This window comes from Falco peregrinus, chromosome 1 (genome assembly GCF_023634155.1).
Source record: "Falco peregrinus isolate bFalPer1 chromosome 1, bFalPer1.pri, whole genome shotgun sequence".
Taxonomy (NCBI): Eukaryota; Metazoa; Chordata; class Aves; order Falconiformes; family Falconidae; genus Falco; species Falco peregrinus.
In genome coordinates, this window is record NC_073721.1 from 41,498,584 (window position 1) to 41,517,578 (window position 18,995).

Below are 18,995 nucleotides of genomic sequence, written 5' to 3' on the forward strand. Positions count from 1 at the left end.
ATGAGAGCGCTGTAGCCAGATACAAAGAGAAGGGGTAATTCTGTCCTAGCCCGTTTCCATCTTAGCGGTGAAGTATTTGGAGATTTGTTGTCCGTAGGTAATGCACCTTTAGATATGAGGTGAAGGAGACAAAGGTGGCCGCTGCCTACCCAGGCTGCCACACAACTGTGCTGCTGTGTTTGCTATTTGCTTTTTGGCTCCCTGACAGCTTCTTCACAGATGCCTCGTAACTAACTACATAAGCAGGAGGACTTTTTTGCCTTCCCAAAGAACAAGCATTGTCCAAGCTCTCTTTCTTTACTACTACTACCACTACTTCAATGCATTTTGAAAGATGACTACAGATGGAAGAGTGATGAGCGAGAGGTTTTCATTCTAGCAATGCCCATGCACAACATAACCAGCAAAAGCAAAGGGAAGACCACAAATGCAGCAAAGGCCCTACACAGTTGCAGGCAAGCATAAAAGCAGGCACACAAGGAGAATCTTAGGTGGACAATGCACTATGCCAAGTTCCTCTGCAGCCCAGCTAAAACACAAAAAGAAACAGAATGGAACAAAAATAACCCAAACCCCAAAACCAAACAACAAGGGGGGTCACGGGGTACACCGGGAAATGCTGAACTTAGCAAACATCAGATGGACGAGAGGAATGCCTTCACCAGTACATGTCAAAAATGTTTCCTTCATTTCTTCTGGTCCCGACATTCTTTTTGCTTAATGCTTCAAGATGCAAAAAACAGTAATGTGCCTTAACCACAAGACCTTCCTTCTTCCTCCACCATCAGTTTTGAAATAAATTTAAAAAAAACCCAACAACTCAATAAACTATTTGAACAGCTGGATTTTTTGGAATCAGAGAGAATTAGGAACAAGACACTTCTCGGGAAATTATGCATCGTGAGGTTCTAATAACATAGCAAAAAAAAGTAATTCTGCTCAGCTTGGCACGCCATGCTTGATCCATTTGCTTTCGCACACGGAGTCCCGTTTTGCTGGGCTTTCTGTGTTTCACAGCCAAGAAAGCTGAAGTGGCTGAGATGGGAAGGGTCTGCCTCGCATTAAAGACACCAATGGCAGCAGAAGCTTGTGCCAACAATCAGCTTTTCTGCCCTATTAGCGTCAAGTGAGCTTCTGAACAGCATTTTCCTGACGCAGGATTTGTACAAGACGGCAACTGGAAAAAGAAACCTTTCATGCCATATTGCAATTCACGATCAGTTTTCAAATGATTTCTGAAACCCCAGACACAACGGTCCACATAACAGCCAATCAGATCAAAATGTATCTCTCCGTGCTAAGAAAACGAGAGCGGGGAGAAAACTGGGAAAACAAGAAGGAACAGAATTCTCCTTTTTCAGAGCAGGACTAAAAGTGCAGACCCAGGTAGGCCTTCACCGCAAGACCAAATGCCAGCTCAGCAACAGCACTGGACCACCCATCTTCACCTCACCCTCCAGTGTGAAACCAGCCTCTTTCTCTGTGGTCTAACTTAAACTGAGCTTACGAGCATTCACTGAAAATAATCCCCGTGACACGAGCAAAACTCCAGTCAAAATACATGCTTTCTGATGCTAGGCAGGCACACCCAGCACCCTCAGAGCTAACAGTATGTCACGTCACTCGGGTTCTACCGGTACGCAACCTACACGTACAAGCTCCAGCTGGAGGGACTTTCAGCTTTTCACCCTGTCTGCTGGACAGAACGGCTGCTGTATTATCACACAAAAAAAGGAGAAAAGGAATACAAAGGCAAACCAGAGTGAACTCCATTCCGTCTTGCAGGTTTCACTGCATCTAACTGGTACCCCTGGTGATTACTATAGTTACGCTTATTGATAAAAGACGCACGGATATGTAGTAAATAGGAGTTACTTTACGACAACTGAACTGAAACAATGGTAGGAAAATAAGCTACCAAAATGATGCAAGTGGAACGAAAATCAGAGCTTTGCTACAGCAACAGTGGAAGACAATTCTGGGCTACCAAATGTGACTTCCCTGAGCTTCTATCACAATTTGATCAAGCCTTACATTTAAATAAACTGCCTGAAAAGAATTTTTTTTAAAAGGCTGGGGTTTTATGTTTGTGCCTGAACACGTTTCTATTGCTTATTGGCATAGTTCCTGCCCTTTCCTCTTCAGAAGCCTGGCAACATGAAGACGCTAAAGCCTGTAAACGCTTGACTCAAAGGATCCGACTTCCTGCCCAAACCTATTTAAACCCAGTACTGGAACTTGCCAGACTGTGCATCCCCTGCGCAAGTTTCATCGCCTGCTGTAAAATGGGTTGGCAGGAATAACTAGACAGCTTCCTCAGGGCAGCTGCTTGCCTGGAGATCAGCAGAGTCATGCCCTTCCGAAACAAGGCCCTAGGAAATACAGCAACGACACGCACAGCGGGAGAAATACAGACTAAGAAAACACTACCTCTCCCTACTGCAGTTGTCCTCAGCAGCTCAGTTAGTTTATCGCCTCACCCCACACTCCTCCTTTTCCTCAAAGCTCAGCTGTCTCGAGGAAGAGGTTTTGACAAGGTTCACTTTTTCACACGTTCAGTTCGACACAAACCAGAAGGGCGCAAGCACTTTACGAGCAATGGAAACGCATGCTAACAACTAGCTCCATGTTAATAAGAACAGCAACAAAACTCAAGCAACTGACAGCGGGTATGTCAGGACAAGGCTCCACCCAAGAAATCGAGGTCAGTGTAAACAGAACCTGAAGCATGCAGTAGGGAGAGCGAGTCACTGCGAGGGACACGAGCACTGCCTCACCTTCCCCCTGTCCAATGACGGTATGGCTACCCCATTGGAGCGCTTCAGGTCCGACACCGGCACCTTCAGAATGTTCTGAATCTGAAGGAGGTCAAAGAAAAGGGGAAACGGCTCAGAAAAGGACAGAGAGAAAGTGTCGATCGAAGGGAGCCAAAGAAACCGGCATCCTCCGGCTGGCCAGGAGCACGCAGCTCAAAGCAGCAGCTCTGGGCACACCCAGGGCTGCGTGACAGCACCGCATGATCCCACACGGCTTTGGCACGTACCCTGAGCTCTAGTGTGCACCTTCCAGCAGCGGTAGCTGCTAACTATTGTGGCACGCTTCGCGTGCTGGCGATACAGGCAGCTGCGCCAGTCATCCATTACACCCGCACAACCATTTCCCGGCTCTAGTCACGTTGTTCAGAAAACCAAAGAACAAGGAGGTAGCAAATGAGCTGGGACAAAGACCGAGGCACTCACATTCTCTGGAGGCTGCTGGTCATCGCCCGTGGGTGTCTCGGGCCGACAGTCATCTTTAGTTTTGCGTTTTTTCTTAGTTCCTGCAGCTGCTCCAGGGCTATTTTTCTGCTGATACTCCTTCAGCTGTGAAAAATAATAATAATAATCTGTAATCCAAACAGAATATGCCTTCTGTGAGAATGACGTCAACCCCCCAGCCCCAACTCCACTGGGCAAAAAGACCAAGCGTTAAGGACAAGAGAAATGCTCTTCAATGAGTTTGTCACCCGGGGGGAAGAAAAATAAAAATCAAAACACGTCCAAAAAAAAGGCTAAAGTAAGATCTAATGTGACGAGTTTACGACAAGAGGCTCAGAGCTGCAAACATTCCACTTCTGCATACAGCTAAGAGTTTTTGGGAAACGACTTGATACTCCATCCTGCAACTAAAAGGAGATGAAAAGAAGTATCTTGGGGTGGGGTTTTTTTAGCATTATAACTAAGAGCATTGAGGAAAAATGAATAAAGGGCAATTAAATCTGAACATTAAGTGAAACATCAACACCTGACAGTAAGATCTCCCACTCTGTGAAAGACTTTGAGAAGGAAAAGTACAACCCTTACAGACAAATGCCATGTTAATACAAGCAGCGTAGTCACTGTGAACTAAGGGCAGAAGCAACCTACAACGGATTTTTCAATCACACCCACTTCACCCCGGAAAAGCTAGTCTGATAAGCCATTCGCTTGATTTCGGCTAGGTCTTCCGAGCCGAATCGCTCGTGCTCCAGCAGGGTGAAGCCCCCAGCCAAGCAAGCCCCAGGCAGTTCGGTCAACTGCCCCTTTCCCCAGCCCGCAGCCCGGGCCGCGCCTCGGCCTCCAGGTGGGGAAAGAAGGACCCATTATTGGCAGAATTCCAAAATGGAAGCCCGAACCGCTCCGGGACACTTTCCCCTACCTAGGACTTTTACATGTGTCGGCCAGGGAGAAAATCAATGTGGGGAAATCAGTAAAATGAGACCAAAAAACCCCCCAAAAAGGGTGTGGGGGAGGCCAGGGGCAGGGGAAACCGCCAAACCGAACCCCGCAGACCCACGGCATCAGCGGCCCAGGCCCGGCCTTCTCCCAGCCGCCTCCCCCGGGCCAAGGGCGGCCGCCAGCCAGGAAGCTCGGCCCCAGCGCCGGACACCGGGGGCTACCGGCAGCGCCTCCACAGCACGGCCCGCAGCGAGCGGTACGGCAGCGACCGGGCCGGGCCCGCGCCCCTCGGGTAAGGCCCAGCTCGGCTCGGCTCGGCCCGGCGTCCTCGCTCCACTCCACGCGGCGACCGCGCAACACAGTACCGCCGGCCCGGCCCGGCCTGGCCTAACCCGGACCCCGCCGCCCCTCACCTTCTTCTTGGCCGCCGCCAGCCTGCTCTGCCTGCTGCTGTCCGCCATATCCGCCCCGCGCCAGAGCCACGTCAGCTTCGTCTACTAGAGGAGGGAGCAGCAGCCAGGGCCCGCCCAGCCTGCGCTGCCGCCCTGGAGGCCCGGCCCATCGCCGTGCTCCGCCTCATCGCCGGGCTCCGCCCGCTCCGGCAGGGCGCCGGGCTGTGGCTCATGGCCGGGCTCTACCGGCCGGGGCTCGTGGCCGGGCCCGGAAGCTCAGCTTTTTCTGCAGTGACTTCAGGAGCAGGTGCCACCTTGCAGTGCCTGCTCCCCATGTTGGAGCCCTCACCGCCCGCTGCTTGGGAGACACCTGACTGGCCTGTCACCACCCGCGGCAGCCGCCAGGTCCCACCCAGCCTGCGCTACCGTCCTGATGGCCTGGCCCATCGCCGAGCCCCGACGGGCCCTGCTGCAATGGAGAGACGGAACGCAGCTTGATGCAAGCAAATGGCAATTTATTGTACAGAAACACGAGGTTATATATACTTTCAGAAGCTGCGCGTTTTAAACAGATTGCTTCTTGAAGCTGCGCATTTTAAACAGTTTGGTTCTTTAAACTAAGCATTGCATACTAGGCAATCCCCGATAGGGTGGTTAACTACCATCAATTAACAGCAAGGTGTTACCTTTCCTTGGCGCCATCCTTGGGGCCATCCATCCCCCGCTCCCCTATGCTCTCTCAGCATGACTCATCATGTTAATTTTTGTGTCTATTCACATTCCTTGTCCTCCCAGGGTTCATGGCCTACAAGCTCCAGCACGTTCCCCTCAGCTAACTGATTGCCACACATGGTCCTAATTTCCCACCCGCTCCTGCATCTCTCCCTTCCTGTGATTAGAAATTCTTCTTGGTCTCAGGCTTTTAGATTGCAGTGCTGCAGGTACTTTCTTCCAGTCCCTTACCTGCTGACGGAGATCTGTAATCACAGCAGACAGGTCCATGCTCTTCTTCTTGTAACTCTGAAGCTGGTCCTGACGTTCTGCTAGCTTTGTCTCCGTGATCTTTAGGATCTCAGACAGCTTTTACAGTTCAAGGTCACTCTTGTCCTTTACTACTTTGTTGTAGCAACTCCTCCAGGACTCCAGAGTAGACAGCGCCTCTGCAACAGGGCCCGGTCCATTGCCGTGCCCCACCACATTGCCAGACTGCAGCTCATTGCCGGGCTGCAGCTAGTCACTGGGCTGCGGCTCATCACCGTGCTGTGGCACATCGCCATGTCCCGCCTCATCGCCGGGCTGCGGCTCATCGCCAGGCTGCAGCATGTCGCCGGGCTACAGCTCATGGCCGGGCTGCAGCTCGTCACCGGGCTGAACCGGCTGCGGCTCGTTGCGCCCCGCCAGGCCCAGCCCATCGCCAGGCTCCGGCACATCGCCAGGCTGAAAAGGCTCTGGCACATCGCCGGGCTGCGGCTCATTGCATGGATGAACCAGCTCCGGCACATCGCCAGGCTGAACTGGCTATGGCACATCACTGGGCTGAACCCGCTCTGGCTCATCGCCAGGCTGAACTGACTGCGGCTCGTCGCGTCCCGCCAGGCCCAGCTCATCACCAGACTCCAGCAAATCGCCTGGCTCTGACACATTGCCATGCTGAAAAGGCTCTGGCACATAGCCGGGCTGAACCGGTCCAACACATCGCTGGGCTGTGGCACATCGCCAGGCTGCAGCTCATATCTGGGCTGCAGCTTGTCGCTGGACTGCGGCACGTCGCCGTGCCTCACCTCATCACCGAGCTGCGACTCATCGCCAGGCTGAACCATCTGCAGCTCATAGCGCCCTGCCACACTCAGCCAATCGCCGTGCTCTGGCATATTGCTGGCCTCCAGCACATCGCCGGGCTGAACCGGTTGCAGCACGTTGCCGGGCTGCAGCCCATCTCTGTGCCCCGTCGGGCCAGGCAGCTCTGCTTTTTCCGCAGTGACTTGAGGAGCAGGTGCCACCTTGCAGTGCCTGCACCCTGTTTCGAGAGCCGGCACTGCCCGCTGCTTGGGTGACACCTGACTGGCCCATCATGCCCCACCTAAACGTCACCTGGAGCTTCCCAGGAGAAAGTTTCTCTTTCCTCCTCACACACGCCTACTCTGGTTATAACCGTTTCCTTGTATTGCTTTGTGTAAGCTGTTATCTCCTGCACATCCCCTTTTCAGTCTGATTTTGAACTCTTCGCGCGCCTGAAAGCAGGGCTAATGGAGCGAAAATACTCTAGGACAACAGAGGGAAAATAAAATCCATATAGTGGATGGGTTATGCTGCCAGTTGCAAGGAACAAACAAATCCATGCAACCAAGGGAATACAGCTCTCTAAGACGCTGTCTAGTTCCTGCTGCTAAACAATTTGGGGATGGGTTTTTCTATCCCTTAGCAACCACATGTTCCCAAAGTCAAGAGGAATTTTGGCACAGCCAGCTCCTGTTAATGAACCATTTGCGGTGCTTTAGAAAAAATTATACAGCTTGTCACTGAAAAAAATGCCTCTCTGATTAAAGTCATCTCAAGGAAAGGGTGGAAGTGAACTGCAATTAACCTCTTTCCTTCTGCTGTACACCATGCTGTCAGCATGAGCTGTGTTCTTGTGCTGCAGAGATTGCCACACGCTCAGCTGTCTGCAGCGTGGGCCATGTCCACGTCCAACTTATGAAGATGACTTTTACTTTGATGGCCTAGTGTTTTCTCTAACTCTGTTGTCACTTTAAGCTGACAGTTCCAAATCGCATTCTGTATACTCTGCAGGTTCCACTGGCTCCTCAGGAGAGCATCATCCAGCGTGAAAACACCGTCGCGTATTCTTCGCACTTGCGTGCACACGGCACATGATTTCAGCTCCAGACCAATCTCATGAACTATTCTTCGGAGGTACTGCTGAGTCTCATGCAAACAGTGCATTTCTAGAAGGACAGAGAGATTGTTTCAGAGGAAGCGAAGTGTTGACACAAACTCAGACCTTGTCTGTAAATCCAGACATCACTTACAGTTACACTGAAGGAACTGGTTTGGTAGAAGAGACTATTTAAGATACAGCATGGGTGGATTATGATTTTCTGGAGTACTGCAGGGTGCCCTAGCCCCTCCCAGAGTCACTGTTTTAGAAAACAAACCCATAGATACAGGAGAGTGGTGTAGGAATTTAGGTATTCAAAGCGAATAAGAAAAGGGACCTTTTTAATAAGATATATTTTATGAGGAGTGGGAGACTGGCTGCAGGAAAGCAAAACACACGTCAAGAAAAGAACAAATCACCCAACACTGAAGTGTATTACACTGAAACATTAGGATAAGGAAGACACTTGCCCCACAGGTATTCGTTATGCAAATTTTCTTGCCTCAGTCTTGGATCTGGAACTGGCAGGGAAAAACCTATGAGCTAGGTGCACAGCTGGCTTGATGTACTATATAGCAGCTTCAGCACTGTGAGGGTTCCAGATCTTGCCCTACCAAAAAAAAAAATCCTTCCGCTGCACTGAAAAGTTCATCTAACGAGGAGATGCTTTCGTGACTTTGGAAACTACACATCACTACATTTCCTGCAGGGGCTACCAGTTATGAGCTCATACAAAGCTCCCACCAACACTTTTTGCATTAAATCACAAGTAAGAAATTGATGTTTACTGACTGACTTGCCGTACCATATGCCCAGACTTCCCTGGTACATTTTGTACCAGTCCTACCTAGCTGAAATTCTGGAGGTGCGAACTGGAGGCATCGGACTGCTGTGATTATCGGGGGACTTTTTCCCATGGGGCGAATCAAGCCTTTGATAGCCAGCTCATATGCCTCTTGTGTTTTCATATCAATGTGAGAATGCCTGGAAAAAGAAAAAAGGGAGCAGCGCACACATTTAGTTCTTCTCTCCAATGGGATTCAAAACATCTCTGCCCCCAATAAAGCAAAGTTGTGATTTTTATTCTTAAAACTGCATATGTGTTGAGTATTTGCGTACATCTTAATGGTCTGCGTACTGTCAGTAGAGTAGCACTGTTTGGGAGGCAGGTACTTGGTCACGTCTACAAGACTTTTTTGTAGACCCTAATGTAGCTAATAGGTCCTAAAATAGCTGGATATTTCAGGACACAAGAAGGACACTTAACAGCACCGTCTCACCAGATTACAGAGCACTGAGTAGCTTCTCCCTATGCTGGTCTACCACTCTCAGCTCTAAAGACCTCAATTACAGCAAACAAAATAGTCTAATTTGCTGTAAAGACCAGCACATGGCAGGCAGAGCAAGTCAGCTGCACTTCCCCACTGGGTACCTACATCACCAGGGCCTTGTGATTTGTTCCTTGAATGACGGCAAGAATCCGTTCCAGCTTCTCCCTTGTGATATGATCTGCAAATATTGAGGTAGAAACAGTCTCAATTATCCATCCTGAAAGCAGAAAGAGACAGCAGCCCGAAGCGTGCCGCCAGGACATGCCGGTCCCTTTGGCAGTCACACCCCAACAGGCGGCTTGAGCAGAGTCGCTTCTCCCGGCTGTACCATGGCAATGCACCGAACAGCACAGCACTGGGCTACAAAGGGAAGGATTATTTCACTTAATTGCTTCCAAGATGTTGGCTCCGGTTTCTCTTATCGGGTGTTTGCAGAGTTTCGTTGAATGAAAGCTTCTAACTGCTACCTCTAAGGAGCAATCTGGGTCCCACCCATTCGGCAGCAACCGCAGTGGTCGGAACTCACACAGGCTTTGTGTGTGCCTGGTGGTTCTATTCAGAGCAGGTGGGCTACAACATCAGGATTGCACATGGTGTAAAAATAACAACTAGAAAGCATGTAGTGTGCCGTTTATCATTGCGCAGCTTACCTGGTTCAGCACTTCACAGTTGGCATGCTGTTTCTTTGGTGTTCTGGTTTTGGGGTTTTAAAAAAAAAACAAAACACATCGATTCAGTTTCTTACCAAACGTTGTCTTCTCTACTAGCTTCCCTGTGTCTGAGAAGTCATCAGTGGCTTTACCAAACAGCCCATCAACAGTGTAAACCTTGAAGGAGAGCAAAGGGTGGAATTTATCACAGAAATACACCAAGCGATTGCACAGCAGTATTCTGCCACGCAGCTGTGAGGAGGTGTGGGCCACGACAGCGCTGCACAGGACAGCGGCGGCCTCTACTCGCATGGCCGCGTGCTGGCGTGAAGGGTGACATTCCGGATCCTGGCAAGCTCTCAAGAAGATCGTGGACGACCATCATGGGGCCATGCCGGGGCGATGGGGCAGGAACCTGTGTGTGACTGCGCTCAAGTATCCCGGGGCACCTACCCTGGTGAGGTGGCAGTTGTACCAGTCGGTGAGCAGCCTGTTCCCGTGGCCCAGGCCCAGAACTGGAACAAACAAGACAGGAACCCGTTACTCAGCCACGTGGAAAGGTCCTGGCACGCAGTTACCCACACTGCACGCTCCTCCCGTTCACCCTGGCCAGGGCCTGGTCTCATCGGGAGCCACATCTGGGCAGGGCAGGGGGACCCCCGAGACCCCCAGGGGGCTGCCTGTCATTCCAGCCCATGGGTTCCCCCAGGACTTTCCCGTGGGGCCTTGCAGGGCGAGAGCTTCGCGGTGCCCACCCTGGCGGCGGGGCTACTGGGCAGACCACCGGCCATTGGGGGCACCGCACCAGCCATCGGGGAGCAGCACCAGCCATCGGGGAGCAGTACCGGCCATCGCGGGCGCGCAGCAGAGCCGCGTCTGCCGGGGTCGGGGGGATCTCCGGCCCGGCCCGCGCCTCCTTGGATCGTTTCTTCGGTGTTCCGGCACGGGTGCCCCTGCCCGGCCCCCCCGCACCCCCTGCCCGGCCGCCCCCCGCACCCACCGAGGACTCCCGAGGCCTTCGCGTCCAGCCGGTGGCCCGCGCCGATCCTCAGCCGCCCGAGCCGCGGCCCTCGCACTGCAACAGACACAGCGCCGGGGCCGGTCCGCTCGCCCGCCGCGGGGGCTCCCCCCGCCGGTCCCGGCCCCGGCCCCGGCGCGGCCCTTACCGAGGGGGTGGTCGGCCAGCAGCGGCACCCTGGCGGCCACCAGCCCCGGGGCCCCGGCGGGCGCCGGCAGGAAGCGCACGTGGTGCCGCGGGGGGCGGCCCGGCGCCGCGTTCAGCTCTGCAAGAGAACGGGGGCGGTCAACGGGAGGCGGCAGCCCCGGGGGGGTCCCGCCGCCGGCCCCCGCCCGCGCTCACCGCGCAGCAGCCGCGTCTCCAGCGCATCACGGACGCGGCCCCACGCCACTCCCGGCGGCTTGTAGACGGCGAAGAGCCCGCTAGGCCCCGCCATGGCGGCCCCGCTGCGCCCCGCCCCGCCCCGCCGCGCGCTTCCGGGGCAGTCGCCAGTGCCCGAGCGAGGAGGGCCATGCTGCCGTTGCGGCTGCTGCGGCGGGCGGGGGCCTCGCTGCTCCGGGCGGGTCCCTCTTCCCCAGGCAAGTGCCGCCTTCGCGGGCAGCCCCAGGGGGGCCCGGGCCGTGGGCACTGGGGCCCGCTGGGCCGGTGCCTGAGCCCCTGCTCCCCGCAGGCAGCGCCTGGCTGAGCCGCAGCGAGCCGCGGGCCCGGGATGGACGCGGCAGGGAGGAGGAGGAGGAGGAGGACGAAGGGTACTACCGGCTGTACCCCGGGCACATCCCCACCAGCCCGCTGCAGAAGGCGCTGCTGGCCGCTGGCTCGGCGCTCGTGGCCCTCGCCGACCCCTACAGGCACGGTGAGCCGGGCGGGCCCCATGTCTCCTGCTGTCGGGTGCGACCCTCGGTAACGGGGCCAGTGCGGGGCTGAGATCTGGCGCGGGCAGGGGCCTGCGGGAGAGAGGCCGTGGGGACCCCCCGGCAAAGCCCAGCGGCTCCCGACCCATCGTGCCACCCAGGCCCCTCTGCTTGTCCCCAGGGCCTCGTGCCCACTCCTGCATCCCGGGCCCGGACGGCGGCACTGGGGCAGAGCAGCTCCGAGGCTGAAGATCCCTGGGGTCCATGGGCTCCCTGCCTTGCCGTGGGCTCCCTGCCTGCTCCCAGCCGAAGGCTTTCTGCCCTGCTCCCTCGCCTGCCAACCGAGGGCAGCCGGGTGCAGCCAAAACCGCCCTGGTGTCACTCTCTGGTCTCTCTTTCAGACATGGTGGCAGTCCTTGGGGAGACCACAGGCTGCTTTGCCCTGCCTAAACTGCGAGACAAGATGAAACAGCACCCTGAAGGTTACCGCATCCTCCAGTGCGTCCCTCTGCATCCCCCGCCGCGTGGGTGGGGGGGAGACACGAGGGCAAGCACATTCCTTGGGCCCCATGAAGGGAGATCCCTGCCTTCCCAGCTTGAAAGCAGCACAGGCATTTTGTTAACTCTGACCCTCCAGATTGTTCATTTTACTGTATTTTTAATGATCCCAAGAGGCCAGCATGCGCTGGGCCCAGCCTGCTGCGGGTGCTACTGTCTGTCTGTTATGCTTCGCTGCTGGAACTGGCAGGTGCCAGCTCAAGGCAATGCAGCAGCAAGCGCAGGGAGAAATCCACGGACATGGATGCTGAGCAGCAATGAAAACCCACCATGTCCATGGATTTCTCCCTTGCACCTGCTTCTGCATCTCCTTGTGTCGGAGTCTTCGTCTCCACTGGTCTGCCTCTTCCTTCCTCACATCCGTATTTTCTTTCCTGGCACCTGTGGCATCTCCCCCAGCTGTGAAATGAGGCCTCCTCTTGTCTTCCTTGTTAAGACTTGATCACTTTTGCTCCTGGGTCTGCAGGGACTTGTCAAGCACAGCAAGGCTGAGGACCGGGAGGGATTTCATGAGTCTCTTATTAACCAAGATCTTACTGCTAGTTTGCTTGCCTTTTCCCTGCCTCTTGTTATGTATCACTCCTGCCACTTGTGTATCAATTGAGTTACACCATGAAGGGCCTGGCGAAAAGCCACCTTTTGCCATGTGTTTGTGCAGAGCAACCTGATCCTGGCTCCAGATGCTGACCCAGCAAAGCACGCGGAGCACCAGGATGGGGCTGAGGCCCAGAGGAGCTGCCTGGGGAGAGGGGGACGCCCCGCCTGCTCCCTGCCTCATGGTATTGCAAAGATTTGCAGGGGTCGATTTGTGCACACAAATCCTTTTTTTTTTTTTTTTATCCCCCAAGCTGCTGAGGCCCCTTTGACACCAAATACACAAGGAAACATCAGCAGCCAGGGTGAAACTGCTGCTTGTCCTGCTTATCTCCCTGGCATCTCCGCACCAAGAGCTGAGCAGCTCCTGGATCCACTGCAGGGCTTTTATCATGGGAAAAATTTATCCTGTGCATGGAAATAAAAGGGCTTTTGTTTAGTTCCAGGGCTGTGGGGCACCTGTTTGCCAACAACCCAGGGAGGAGACCTTGCCATGCATGGCAGCCACGTGGCTGGCAATGAAAGCCTGAGCAGGAGAGAAATTAAACCTGTATTCAGAACAAATTCCCTCCACTTTTTAGGGTTGTTCCTTTGAAGCTCTGGCTGCTTTGCAGGGACACTAAAGAGCTCTGCTCCCCCGGGGCCGGCTGTTCCTGGGGGCTGTGCCTGGCTAGCAGCCCACACAGCAACAGCATTTTGGTGCAGAGGACACTGGTTCCAACCAGAGTTGCTGCAGGGGTGTGAGGTGAGAACTTTTTTGTTGCCAAGGCTTCAGGTAGATTCTTGAAGCAATTTGTGTCACAGCCTCAGCAACAGAAACAAGGATGGTGCTATCTCTGCAGCAAGCAGGCAGGATCCCGGCAAGGAGAGTGCCCAGGAAGGGCAGGGGCCGGGGGTAGGGTGTTTCCAGGAGCTCCTTTTGCCCAGGACCCCCTGCTGAGGGTGTCACTGGGAGACTCGCTGACCTGTGTTTTGCTTTCAGGGAACGGCCTCGCATCCGTCTCTCCACCCTGAACATGGCCAAGCTGCGGGGGCTGCCGGATGGCTCACTGGGCCGAGAATACGTCCGCTTCTTGGAGGACAACGTGAGTGTGGGGCTTTGTAGGGTGCACACGGCTGTAGCTGACCCCTGTGCCAGGAGCACGGACGCACTTCAGAGGGAGATCAGAGCCGTGGAGAACCCTCCAGGAATGAGAGGGAATCAGGGAGATGGGATGAGATGCTGGGTTTTGGGTGATGCTGGATTTGTCACCAGTGCTGTGAAGTCCCTGGGTTTTGTCTGTGTAAATGACACTGACACCCATCACTGAGGGCTACGAGTTGCGCTGATGGAGGGGACCTCGTGTTGCTGTGCGTTAAAGAACGAGGCCAGAAACGTTGTTTAGTTTAACCCCAGCCGGCAGCTCAGCCCCACACAGCTGCTCACTCACCCCCCCCCAGTGGGATGGGGGAGAGAGTTGGAAGGGTAGAAGTAAGAAAACTCATGGGCTGAGATAAGAACAATTTAATAATTGAAATAAAATAATAAGAATTGTAATTGTAATGAAAAGGAGAATAACAAAAAAAGAGAGAAATAAACCTAAGGAAAAAAAAAGTGATGCAAATGAAAAATAATTGCTTGCCACCAACTGACCAATGCTCAGCCTATTCCCGAGGAGCAGCCCCCCAGCCAGCTTTCCCCCTAGTTTATATGCTGAGCATTGCGTGATGTGGTCTGGAATATCCCTTTGGTTGGTCGGGGTCAGTTGTCCCAGCTGTGTCCCCTCCTAGTTTCTGGTGCCCCCCAGCCTCCCTGCTGGCCAGGCAGCATCAGGAGCTGCAAAGACCTTGGCTTAGCATAAGCACTGCATAGCGACGACTAAAACACCAGTGAGTTATCAATGTTATTCTCATCCTAAACCCAAAACACAGTACTATACCAGCTATTAGGAAGAAAATTACTCTATCCCAGCCAAAACCAGGACAAACTTGAGGTGTGGAAAGGGCTGAATTGAACCTCTTTGGATTTGTAGAAGGTTTCTCCAGACACTCGGATGCCGTCCAAGTTTGTTGATGATGAAGAGCTGGCGTACGTGATCCAGCGGTACCGGGAAATCCATGACATGATGCACACGCTCCTGGGCATGCCAACCAACATCCTAGGTGATCAGTAGCGCGGTCAGAGGGCTGCGCTCCCCAACCCCACTGGCAGTGTTCAGCTGCCTCTTCCAGGAATGGAGCAGGCTGGGCTGGTTGGCCTCCTCAATCCACAGCCGAGGTTGCTGGGGGGGTGTTGCATCACCACTGTCCTGCATCACTGGCTCTGTGGTGACCGAGAGGCCACGGGATGTCACCTTTCCCCTGCTGGGAGATACTCTGCCTGAGCCCTGGGTGCAGGCAGTGGGTGGGTGGGTGGGTGTTTGCTGCCTGGCAGGGAGGGCGGGATGTTTCGCAAGCTCCCAGCGAAGGCAGGAGCAGGGGGTTCCTGGCTGTTCCTGATCTGTGTGACTCCGTGTCCTTTGCCCTCGTTTTGCGTCTGACTCAACAGCAAGTCACAGGTCGAGCCTTGCTGGTGAGCCTGTGGGAACCGGCGTGCCAGTTCCCTTCACAGGCTTTGCTGAGCCCTGGCAGTGTCTGTTAAAGGTCTGCCCGGTGCCGCGAGACAGGAGAGCTTCGGGGGGGGGTCAGGCTTCTGCAACTGCACTGCCAAAGGTCCGCAGGGAGCCAGCCTGCCTAAGAGGTGCTTCCCGAGCCCACCAGGCACCGACTGCGGGGTGCTGCTCCCCCGGGGGCCCTGTGACGTCCCTCCTGGGTGGGTGGTGCACAACAAGGCTCATCTGAGGCCACCGCCAGCCTTAGGAAGCATTCCTAAGCGCTGCCATGGAGGCGGAGGGGCGGGTGCACAGCCACCCTCAGGAAGGGGCCGGGGGTGCAGCCTGCATTGCGGGACCACTGCCCCGGGCACCCTGCCCACTCACAGCCTCCCTGCTCCCCCCAGGCGAGGTCGTGGTGAAGTGGTTCGAAGCTGTGCAAACAGGGCTGCCCATGTGTGTCCTGGGAGCGGTGTTTGGCCCCATCCATCTTGACGCACGGTAGGTGCCAGCCGGTGAGGAGGGAGTCTCTGCTCTGGGGACACGCCAGCCTGGGTGATGCTTTCTGGTGTCCTCTGGGGACAGAGAGGGGACGCTGGTAGTTTGCAGGGGGGAGTCAGTCAGGGGTCCCTCGTGTGAACATGCTGCTCTGTCCCCATGACCCAGGGAAGCAGTGACAGCAGTAGGCAGGGCTTTGCCTGGACCCTGAAGCAGAACCTGTTGCTTCATGTGCTTCTGGCACTGCATCTCCTGTGCCAGGCAGGAGGAGCAATGCCCGGGCTTGACTGCCCTTGGCTAGGCACATGTGGAGGGCCAGCAGGATCCTCACCACACTGATGGGCATTCCCTGCCCTGGCACATCTGTTTTGGTGGCCCAGCACAGTCTGGGGACTGCAGAACCTGAGTTCTGGTCTTGGGTTTGCTGCTGACTGTAACCTTCCTGACACACCATCCTCTTCTGTGCCTCAGTTTCCCATGTGAGTTAAGGAGGAGGGATGCTAGAAGGGCAGAGGGTACAACGTACATGTGTTTGGTGTCCACCTGCAGTGGGGACTTGGAGAAGGAAATCAAAAACAAAACATGGAAATCAAAACTGTCACCTCCTATCTATATTGTTTGTTCCAGAAAGCTGCAGGTCCTGGCCACTGACCTGGTTCCCTGGGCAGTTCGGAGTGGGCTCAATGCCACCTGTATCCTGAACGTCTACTATGAGCAGCGCTGGGAGCAGTCCGTGGATTCTCTGCGGGAGGAGATCGGCATCTTCCCTCCCCCAGCCGTTCAAGTGTGACAGCTCCAGTACTGGCAGGGGACAGGGGATCCCCGTTGGCAGGCAGCAGCTGTCCCCTGCCGTGCTCCATCTCCTCCTGCCCAGGAGCATAGCGTGGCTCTGCTGCCAGCCGCCACCGACCTGAGGGCTCCGTTTGCTCCTACTGAGAGCTGGCACCCTCCTGCTGGTAGAGGCCAAGTTGCACCTTGCTGTGCCATGAGAAAACATGACCCTGCTGTTTGTGATTCAGTGGAGGAGTGGCAAGGCCCACTGTGCCTTTGCCAACTGGGTCTGGCTTCTCGGGTCCCCTGGCAGCAGCGCTTCAGTACTGATGCTCCGAAATGCTGGGAGCAAACTGCCGTCTTGGCCTTCTGCAGCTCAAGGGCTGTGTAGGTACATCCCTGTTCCCACCCTCCCTGGGAAGATCGAGGCTTAAAGTCTTGCGGCTGCCCTGGACTGGAGCTAAACCAGTGATTTACAGAGCAGCCCACAAGCCAGTGTGATGTATCTGACAGTGAAATCCCATCTTGTACTGGTGCCTAACTGGTGTCCTGATGGGTCATATGGGATATGCCTCACGCCTTGGAGACTAGGCAGTGTGTGACTGCATGCCCACAGGAGCAGGAGGGAAATACCTTTGGCTGTTACCCCTGCTGGATGGGCTGTTCCAGAGCCAATCCCAGTTTGCTGTGTCTCCCTGCAGTCCCTTCCCATCAAAAAATGCTGAAATCCATGTGATTGTGCTGGGTTTTCAATAGGAATTGTCCCCTCCTTGGGCAACAAAATGATGCGATCAGGAATAAGAGGCTGAATCCTGAAAGTGCAGAAACAGCGGCTGGCTGCGCTGTGTCTGGGAGCTGATTGCTGTCTGGGTTAATTAAACAGGGCTCCAGACTGCCAGCAGCTGGAGAGCAGAGCTGTCGGATGCGAGGGCAGAGCGCCACAAGGCTGAGGGCTCTTTTTACGTGTGGCATTGCTGTTGAAGTTCCTTCTTGCTTAATAAAATCCATGGTGGAGCTTGTGGCTGGTTACCCCCCCTCCTTCCACCTCATCTGCCCCTCTGAGGGCGCGATCTGATGTGAAACTTCACCCCTTTTTGGCTCCCAGGGGTCTGCTGTGCTTTGTCTGCAGTGTGCGATGATGGCTGGGGACTGGGCCACAAAATGGGCTACAGAGCCACATCTTTCCAGGTGGGATTTGGGGGTGCTGGGCTGTTGTGTGGCTCCTTTTGGTGGTCGTTGCAGGAAGGCCCAGACAGAAGAAAACTGGGGTGCAGAGCAGGAGAGGGGCAAGGCTGGGGGCTTCCAAAAGAGATCCTGGTTCCAGGGGGAGGAAGGGGGTGGTCTAACTAGGGTCCTTTGGTGGCAGCTGGGTGACATGGTATTGTCCCGCTATGAGCTTTGCCGGCCCTGTCCCAGTCTCTGTCGGGATGCTATAGCAGATGGGCAGGAGCAGGGACTGACAGTGCCACCGGGCTGTTCCATCCAAGTTGCTCCATCCCAGGAGGCTGAGTCTGGCAGAACTCTTGGGATTTGGGCTACATTTAAGAGCAGGCACCGAGACAGAGGGACTGGCTTCCCTCCTGTCCCCCCAGCTCCCCGTTTTCAACTTCTCCCCCCACACCCACCAGCCAGACTTTGGGGTTTTCTCCAAAACAAGGCTCATGCTTCCCCTTGGCCTCCAGAGTTATACCAAGCAGATAATAAAGGATATAATATATCCTTCAGCTGCTGGTAAGGTGCACAGAGCAGGGGCTGTCCTATTGCACTGGTCAAGATGAAAGAAGTCTTTGGTCCTAAAACAGGTCAGAAATATGCTTTTCTGCATCAGAAATGTGTCCCAGCTTTGGGGCGGTTAAACTGAAGGGCAGAAAAGATTCGTCACTTCCAGAAGCTGCGAAACGATGGCCGCGAGAAAGGATCTTGCTGCATGTTGGGCTGTTGAGTGTGGCCACGCAGCGCTCGGGCCGCCGGCAGCAGCCGTGCAGCCTTGGTGCAGCCACGTGGGGCTTGGTGGCTGGTGCCAGCGCCACGGGAACGGCACATAATGTAAATTCAAACCGCATCTGCTCAATGCATCGCTTAACTGCCACCGTGGCTCCGGCTCACCACAGCCATCGCTTGTGGAGCCTGTGAGAAGGAAGGCGGCGGGGGCAGAGGGGGAGCAGGGGTGTTGGCAGCTGAGACACAAGCCGTTGGAAAATGCTTTTTCTTGCGTGGGGGATGTATTTGCTGTGAACAAGTGGCAGCTCTGCCACCGCCACCCGCAGCAGCCTGTGCCTCTGCTGCTGGGGCCGTGTGGGGATGCAGTGCCGCTGGAGGAGGTGCCGCTGCTGCCGATCCGCGCTGAAACTGCTGGGATCGAGGCACATTTATTAATCGCCGGGTGGGCACGTCCCGCAGCCCCTCTCGCCACGGGGGTCTGTGCTCTCGCCCCCGTTCCCGCGCTGCAGCCTGCCCCGCTCCCAAAAGGGGGTGGCTGCGCTCCACGGCGAGGCAGGCGGGCTCCCGGGCGGCGGTAGCGGCGGCGCCCCCGGCCCGGTGAGGACCCCCGGGAGCCATCGCCACGTCCCGGCGGCAAAAAAAGCGACTCTGGTGGGACTCGAACCCACAACCTTTGAATGACTTCCGTCACCGACGCTAGAAGTCCAATGCGCTATCCATTGCGCCACAGAGCCCTCGCTCTGCGCC

General features: G+C 55.3%; 3 protein-coding genes and 1 non-coding gene across 9 annotated transcripts in view; 1 reads left to right on the top strand and 3 right to left on the bottom strand.

Annotated features, from left to right (window-relative positions):
• LOC129783691 (golgin subfamily A member 2-like) overlaps nucleotides 1–4,742 on the bottom strand; it is a 70,957-nt gene extending 66,215 nt beyond the window's left edge. For both annotated transcript variants that reach the window (XM_055793980.1, XM_055793979.1), the window contains exons 1-3: nucleotides 4,610–4,742; nucleotides 3,240–3,362; nucleotides 2,778–2,858 (exon numbers count right to left, since the gene is read on the bottom strand). In XM_055793980.1, coding sequence (XP_055649955.1) covers nucleotides 2,778–2,858; nucleotides 3,240–3,362; nucleotides 4,610–4,657 — 252 coding nt within the window. In that variant the 5' untranslated portion in view covers nucleotides 4,658–4,742. The remainder of the gene's footprint in view (nucleotides 1–2,777; nucleotides 2,859–3,239; nucleotides 3,363–4,609) is intronic.
• Nucleotides 4,743–6,865: 2,123 nt separating this feature from the next.
• On the bottom strand, nucleotides 6,866–10,940 carry TRUB2 (TruB pseudouridine synthase family member 2). 3 transcript variants are annotated; one of them, XM_055793981.1, is made up of 8 exons: nucleotides 10,808–10,939; nucleotides 10,614–10,730; nucleotides 10,448–10,522; nucleotides 9,901–9,962; nucleotides 9,543–9,624; nucleotides 8,903–8,975; nucleotides 8,314–8,450; nucleotides 6,866–7,533 (listed from the first exon to the last, which is right to left on the bottom strand). In XM_055793981.1, the coding sequence occupies exons 1-8, from the start codon at nucleotides 10,899–10,901 to the stop codon at nucleotides 7,244–7,246; spliced, it is 930 nt and encodes a 309-aa protein (XP_055649956.1). In that variant the 5' UTR covers nucleotides 10,902–10,939; the 3' UTR covers nucleotides 6,866–7,243. The 3 variants fall into 3 exon arrangements, with proteins under 3 accessions (XP_055649956.1, XP_055649957.1, XP_055649958.1); XM_055793982.1 differs by lacking the exon at nucleotides 10,448–10,522; XM_055793983.1 differs by lacking the exon at nucleotides 8,314–8,450 and having other exon boundaries at nucleotides 7,374–7,533; nucleotides 10,808–10,940.
• Nucleotides 10,929–17,326, top strand: COQ4 (coenzyme Q4). 3 transcript variants are annotated; one of them, XM_055793984.1, is made up of 7 exons: nucleotides 10,929–11,047; nucleotides 11,140–11,318; nucleotides 11,718–11,814; nucleotides 13,451–13,553; nucleotides 14,481–14,610; nucleotides 15,446–15,539; nucleotides 16,164–17,326. In XM_055793984.1, the coding sequence occupies exons 1-7, from the start codon at nucleotides 10,977–10,979 to the stop codon at nucleotides 16,324–16,326; spliced, it is 837 nt and encodes a 278-aa protein (XP_055649959.1). In that variant the 5' UTR covers nucleotides 10,929–10,976; the 3' UTR covers nucleotides 16,327–17,326. The 3 variants fall into 3 exon arrangements, with proteins under 3 accessions (XP_055649959.1, XP_055649960.1, XP_055649961.1); XM_055793985.1 differs by having other exon boundaries at nucleotides 10,942–11,047; nucleotides 11,140–11,313; XM_055793986.1 differs by having other exon boundaries at nucleotides 11,033–11,313.
• Nucleotides 17,327–18,891: 1,565 nt separating this feature from the next.
• Nucleotides 18,892–18,982, bottom strand: TRNAR-UCU (transfer RNA arginine (anticodon UCU)). Its single transcript is given in 2 exon segments — nucleotides 18,892–18,927; nucleotides 18,946–18,982. It is a non-coding gene; the product is annotated as a tRNA-Arg (tRNA).
• Between the last annotated feature and the right edge of the window lie 13 nt (nucleotides 18,983–18,995).